At 38.4% G+C, this 6,761-nt stretch overlaps 1 protein-coding gene across 1 annotated transcript; it reads left to right on the forward strand.

Annotated features, from left to right (window-relative positions):
- The first annotated feature begins 231 nt into the window (after positions 1-231).
- On the forward strand, positions 232-1,816 carry LOC127793777 (protein SRG1-like). Its single transcript, XM_052324504.1, has 4 exons — positions 232-527; positions 606-853; positions 946-1,270; positions 1,346-1,816. Exons 1-4 carry the CDS (start codon positions 285-287, stop codon positions 1,610-1,612), a joined length of 1,083 nt encoding a protein of 360 aa, XP_052180464.1. The 5' UTR covers positions 232-284; the 3' UTR covers positions 1,613-1,816.
- Positions 1,817-6,761: the final 4,945 nt, after the last annotated feature.

A 6,761-nucleotide genomic window follows, 5' to 3' on the forward strand; every position in this document is an offset into this window, starting at 1 on the left:
CTTCGTTAGTTTTTTTTATTTCACACGATTACTTCAACCAAGTCAAAAGAAACAATCATGGGATTTATATGGCCCGCTCCCTAAACACTTCCATTGGTCGCCTACAACTTTTGAATAGAAAACAGAGGCTTTCATTGGGGTAGCTATTATTACCATTTATTCATTCATTGTAGCGGTCCTTGCTGATGGCATTAAAAGTCTTCGTTTCTATCAACTTATCCTCTCAAAATTATTATAAAAACGTATTAGGTGCCGAGATAGGTAATCAGAATTCACAAGCAGCCATGGAAGCCAGCCTAGGGGGGTCTCTGCTGGTGCCTAGCGTTCAAGAGCTCGCAAAACAGCATCTCAGCACCGTTCCAGACCGGTATGTTCGGCCCGATCAAGACCCTCCAATACTCATATCCGATCCCTCTTCTTTACCACAAGCGCCGATCATCAGTTTTCAGAGCTTGCTTTCTCCAGAAATGGCGGATTCCGAGCTGCAGAAGCTGCACTCTGCTTGCAAAGATTGGGGTTTTTTTCAGGTTTGTATAATTCTGAATAGATTCAAATTATATATTTATATATATTGAAGAATGAAAGAAAGAAATACATTATTGCAGTTGATCGATCATGGAGTGAGCTCTGTGGTAGTGGAGGAACTGAAGTTAGAGATACAAGAGTTCTTCAAACTGCCAATGGAAGAGAGGAAGAAATTTTGGCAAGAGCCAGGAGATGTGGAAGGATTTGGACAAGCGTTTGTGTTTTCAGAGGAGCAGAAGCTCGATTGGGCCGATTTGTTTTACGTGCTCACTCTCCCAGCTCGTATGAGAAAGCCCCATCTATTACCCAACCTGCCTCTTCCACTCAGGTCTCTCTCTCTCTCTCTCTCTCTCTCTCTCTCTCTCTCTCTCTCTCAAAACTTAGATAACTCAGCCTACAGTTAATGATCTTTCCAAGCAGAAACACCATGGAAGCATACTCGGCGGAATTGAAGAAGCTTAGCAGCGAGCTATTCAGCCTCATGGCAAAAGCACTAGGAATGAAAGAGGAAGAAATAGTGAAGGTATTTGAGGATGGGATGCAATCAATAAGGATCAACTGCTATCCGCCATGTCCAGAACCAGACAAAGTTATTGGGCTGAACCCCCACTCTGATGTGACTGGCATCACCATCCTCCTCCAAGCCACCGATGTGGAAGGGTTGCAGATAAAGAAAGATGGCAAATGGGTACCCATCAAACCCCTGCCTAATGCTTTTATTGTCAACATTGGAGACAGCTTAGAGGTAATATTGTGGCTGTTGATTATGTGACGTACTATTCCACGCTTGTGTTAACCAATGGTCTTGGTTCTTTGACAGATCTTAAGTAATGGAAAATATCAGAGCATTGAGCATCGCGCAGTTGTTAACTCGGAGAAAGAGAGGTTTTCTGTAGCTACATTTGTTAATGCGAATCTGGATGAGGAATTGGGTCCAGCGCCTAGCCTCGTCACCCCTCAAACTCCAGCACTGTTCCAAAGAGTGAAAGTAGTAGATTTCTTCAAGGGATATTTGTCCCGTGAACTTCTTGGAAAGTCATATATTGATCTCATGAGAATTCAGAAGGATGAACGGCAGAGCAGTTGAGGAATTTTAAGTTAATGGCTATTAATCGGTGTTTTATTATGATATCAATATTATGACTTTAAAAGATATCAATTGTAGTATGATGTTACGTGTCTGTGCCTGCATGTGTTTATGTATTTAGTTTGTGGGGCAAGTGCCGTATACTTCTAATTTGCTTCTATTTTTGGAATAAATTTCACTCGAATTGCGTGTGATTTTTGTCTTTTTTGCAAATCTCCTTATAGTTTATTTTTAGTATTTTAGGTCTACATGCTTGTTTCTTTCGAAAAGATTTTATAAGATAACATATTTGTTACATGGAAGGGCTTGTCTTGACCAAAATATTAAAAAAAAAAAATCATAAGAATATCTAATACCCAAAAATAAATTGTAGAAATATTTGTAAAAATAACCCAATCCATACGGGTTCATGGTGGACCTTTCCTTGCTCTTTGTGAATTGTTTCATAGTTTTACGAGGTGATGACATGATGGATTGCAAAAGAAATAGACCGAGTCTGATGGAAAATCTGAACCAAATGTCACTCTCAAGTTGTGTAATCAAAGAAAAAAGTAAGATTATCTTAATGAATTTCCTAACACTCTTCTGTTGCTTAGGTTAGAGTCTAGCAATGGGTCTATTTTTTATTTTATTTTTTTCTTTTTAGGGGGGGGTGGGACGAAATGAATGATGGAAAGAATTGTGATCTTGATCTTCAGAACCATTTAGTCAAAGTTGGGGTGCCTTTTCTCAACTGCCACTTGTTGCACATTACTCGTCCACGCCCACGCCCACGCCCACGGATAATATTTGCAGAGGATGGACTATATTGTCCTAGGTTGAGAATCACCTAGCTAGAAGATGGTGATGACAAACCACTTTTGGGCTACATGGTACCACCTGTTCTTCTACAAGTAGTGTGTGGTTCTTGTAGAGTTAATTGAATGTGTGACAATTCATGTATTTCTTAACATCAAACTCTTCAAATTACACTATATATGTAAAATCCTCCCTCTTTTATAAAGATTCTTCCTAATGGTGTCACATGTTGGTTTGGGTAAATCCAATCCTATTAAGATCCTCTACTTTTCTGAATTGTTCAAATACAAGAAATAATTAATTTTAGGTAGGGTAATTGATTGCTAATTGAGTACTAGAAGATAAAAGAGTTGATACAACTTTATTAAAAGCTATTTGAGAGTCATAAAGGCGTGTCATTTCATATGTTGATGCCATTTTTCAAGCAATGGGTCCTAGGCGCAACATGTTGTCCAACCTCATATACATGTATGACAAATGCACTTCATGCTAAAGGATCTTGAGTACTACACAATTACTATTTGACCCTTTTTTAATTGTCACAATGGTCATGAGTTTTGACTACAAAATTAACAAAGAGGGTTGAATCTCAAGCTATTTACACTATGGTTTATAACACAAGTCTCCAAAATTTCACGTGGTTATAGTATCAATTGTGGTTATGGACCTCAACTGTGGTTAGCCTACTCTTATTTAGGCATGTTGCTTTAGCCTTTACACCCCACTCTATGCCTGTACCCGACTTTAGTTTGGCATTCACAACAATTTCCTACTTTCCATGTGTCTTTAACAAACCCATGGTGTTATTTATACCTTGTCGTATTTTAGTTAATCGATTAAATGAATATTATCTTCAATACTAAATTAAAAAAAAAAACTGATCCTGCTACGCTGGGTCTTAGGTGTTAGATCTTATGAAAAGAGGAGGCATTAATGATGTCAGCATAACAAAGCTGGGTCCCCACCGCCGCTGAGGGGACCGCTTGGAGGAGATATTTCAGGCGGACGCGACAAAGCTATTGCCGATTCACGAACCAGAGCGTGCTGATTTATCCGCTCGGCTGTTTTTTGGGCTCTGTTTGACGAAAAAAAGGAAAAAAAAAAACAAAAACAAAAAAAAGGGGTTCAGAGGAAAAAATAAATAAAAATTAAGCTGTTAGTTTCTTCATATTTTAGTTTTCTGAGTTTTAAATTTATTTTTTAATTTTATGTTTTGACTCTCCATTTTAAGATTTTTAAAAACATATTTTTTTGTCATTTTGAAAAATAATTTTTTAAAACAAAAAACTAAAAAATATATTTATTTGATAATTTTAAGAAAAATTATTTTATGATATTTTATTCAATAAACAATTTAAACCAACCACAACCACCCGTCACCAGCACGACTACTACCATTAGAAACGTCAAGCTCGTGGTGTTAACATTCAAAAAAATAGGTCAAATTTAATCACTAAATTTTTATATATTTGATTTTTAATTTTTGGCTAAAACTAAAAAACACATTGTCAGTCACCACCGATTATCGTGGCTAGTGATTTCCGACGATCAGAGGCAACCACCTAACACCCTTATTCCCATCAACCAACGAACTAAAAAATCAGAAACATCCAACGATCGAATCCCCACAAACTTTAAGCTTAAACTTTTGGCCAAACTCAACATATGCGTAAACGCATTGTCAATCACCATTGACCACCGTGGCCAGTGGTTTCTAATGATCAAAGGCAACCACCCAACACCCTTAGCCCCATCGACCAACATACCCAAAAATCAGTAAGATCCAACTACTAAATCTTTATATATCTAAGTGTAAACCTCTGGCCATACACAAAATCAATGATTTACAGAGATTGTTGGTCACGATGCAAGGGGAGCGAACAACGTTGACGACAGAAGGCAGGGGCAGCCAAACAACAAGGAACTTTTGACGGTGGCTCAAAGTAGTGATGGCGATGGAGAGTGCGATTGATGACCGAGCCTTGAAAATGAAGAGAAGAGAAGAGAGAAGCAAGAGAAGAAAGAAGAGAGAATGAAGAGAAAAACAAAAGGTTGATGTTGTGCGAGATGGGGACCCTTGATCGAACAAAAGGCTGTTTTCAGTGTTTTCAGATTTTGCACTTATTTTACAAAATTTTACCTCATTTTTTAAAATATAAAAATAAATATGTTTTCACTGTTTTAGAAAACTGAAAACGGGTTGAAAATAGCTAAGAAAACAAGCCTTAAATCTTTTGGCGAATTTACAATATAATCTAATCCTTTCAATTTTGACAATTTAATCACAATTAGTTCAATTTAGTACAATTTTATCCACCATGTAAAATTAATTTAGGGGGAGTGTGTTTTAGGTGACGTGGCATACCAGATGTAATATATTAATAATATATATACGTGGAGCCCACATGTACACCTAAGCAAAATATATATATATATATCTTTGTTGCTATCGTCGACCATTGTTAGCCCTTCGTAGTTATTGTTGACAGCATTAGTTGTAGTTTATTGCAGTTGCATGTTCGTCTTCTCTGACAGTGATGGTCGTCTTCAAGAGATAGAAAAGAAGAACAAGAAGAAGACGAACAGGAGAAGACAACCATCATGGCCGCCTATTCGTCTTCTCTCACTGCAATGGTCATCTGAGAGAGAGAGAGAAGAGAAAACAACCATCGTGGTTGCTTGTTCATCTTCTCCAGTCGAAATGGTCCTTTTCAATAGAGAAGATGAATTGGAAGTAGATGAAGATGAATAGGAGAGACGACCATCGTGCTTGTTTGTTCATCTTCTTTCACTGTGATGGTCATCTTTGAGAAAGAAAAGACAAATAGGAGAAAACGACCATCACTAATGCATGTTTGTCTTCTCCAATCACGATGGTCATCTTTGAGAGAGAGAAGACAAACAGGAGAAGATGACCATTGCGGCCGCCTATTCATTTTCTTCGACTATGGTGGTCGTCTTTGAGAAAGAAAGAAGATGAACAAGAAAAAAAATGAATAGAAAGATAACTGTCACAATCGGAGAAGACGAGCGGGCGATCGCGATGGTCAGAAATTGCAATGGATGCAATTGATGGTGACAACGAGGGACTAACAGCAGTCGATCGGGCCAACGACAATGACAATAGCAGAGACGATAAAGACATATAAATTTTGCTTATGTATATATATGTGTCCCACGTATATTATTAATATATTACACCTGACATGTCACATCCCTTAGAGCACACACCACCTAAATTGATTTTACGTGGCAGATAAACTTGCACCCAATTGAGTCAATTGGGACCTAATTGTCAAAATTGAAATAACTGAATTAGATTACAAATTCGTGAAAATATTTAGATTTTTTTTTACTATTAGGCCCCTTCTCCCCAAAAAAAAAAAAAATATTGTTTGCTCTTTACTTTTAGACTCCAAAGTAAATAACACTATCGCATGGGATAATGCTAAACGAACAACTCATGGTGACAACCTCACTAACAACTATGCTCTAATTACAAATCTATCCTCTCATTCAATTACAAATTTACCCTCAATCAACCAAAAAATTGAAATCCCACCCAAGACCTACTTCTTCCTCACATTCTATCTCTCTCTCTCTACCTTCCCAACGCTTGTTTCTTTCTCACCCCCCCTATCTCTCTCTCTCTCCCATATGCGACTACGTCTCCTTTGACGTCCTTTACAACCTTTATGTCTTTGGTCGACCCGAGCATCTGATTAAGACCGCTAACTGACTATGTCTTCCTGCACTGTTCCATACACTGACAGTAACATCAAAAGGTCTAGTGAGCTCGACAAGATGTTTGACATCTCTACCATCGACCCTACCCAACATACACACCCAGCCCTCATGCCCCTCCACATCCTCTTCTCAGCACAACAGAATCCCTCAAATCCAGCCCCAACTATGTGCAAAACAAAAATCATTATTCTAAAGAATTTGTGATTGTTAACCTTCTAATCTAATGTACAATTTTATTAGTTTTTAACGTGCAAATACTGTCTTCCCGATAAATCTCTATCTTTCAAAATGTGTGGCTGTATCCTAGCTAGCTGAAAGTCACTATTTTTAATGTAATGATGGAGATTTATTGTCACTGTCTTTCGGGTGTACAATTAATATAATTTGTTGTTTTTGCGATCGATTTCCTTCATCTTTGAGTTCACTAGCGACGTAGGTGGCGACCGTTGCTGGTGAAGGACCGACGACGACAGGAACGAGTGCCAAACAGTCGGAGGTGGAGTAGACGCACGCCGACACCCGATGCCGCTGCTGGTGGAGGTCTGATGGCGGTAAGAACGAGCATCGAACGGTCGAAGGTGGAGGAGACGCAGTGGACAGAAAG

Source organism: Diospyros lotus, chromosome 2, assembly GCF_014633365.1.
Source record: "Diospyros lotus cultivar Yz01 chromosome 2, ASM1463336v1, whole genome shotgun sequence".
Lineage (NCBI taxonomy): Eukaryota > Viridiplantae > Streptophyta > Magnoliopsida > Ericales > Ebenaceae > Diospyros > Diospyros lotus.

Bases quoted from the DNA above. Each gene is read 5' to 3' on its own strand.
- LOC127793777 (XM_052324504.1), top strand. From the start codon at position 285: ATGGAAGCCAGCCTAGGGGGGTCTCTGCTGGTGCCTAGCGTTCAAGAG. The intron at 528-605 runs GTTTGTATAATT...ACATTATTGCAG, and splicing joins AAGATTGGGGTTTTTTTCAG to TTGATCGATCATGGAGTGAG. The intron at 854-945 runs GTCTCTCTCTCT...CTTTCCAAGCAG, and splicing joins AACCTGCCTCTTCCACTCAG to AAACACCATGGAAGCATACT.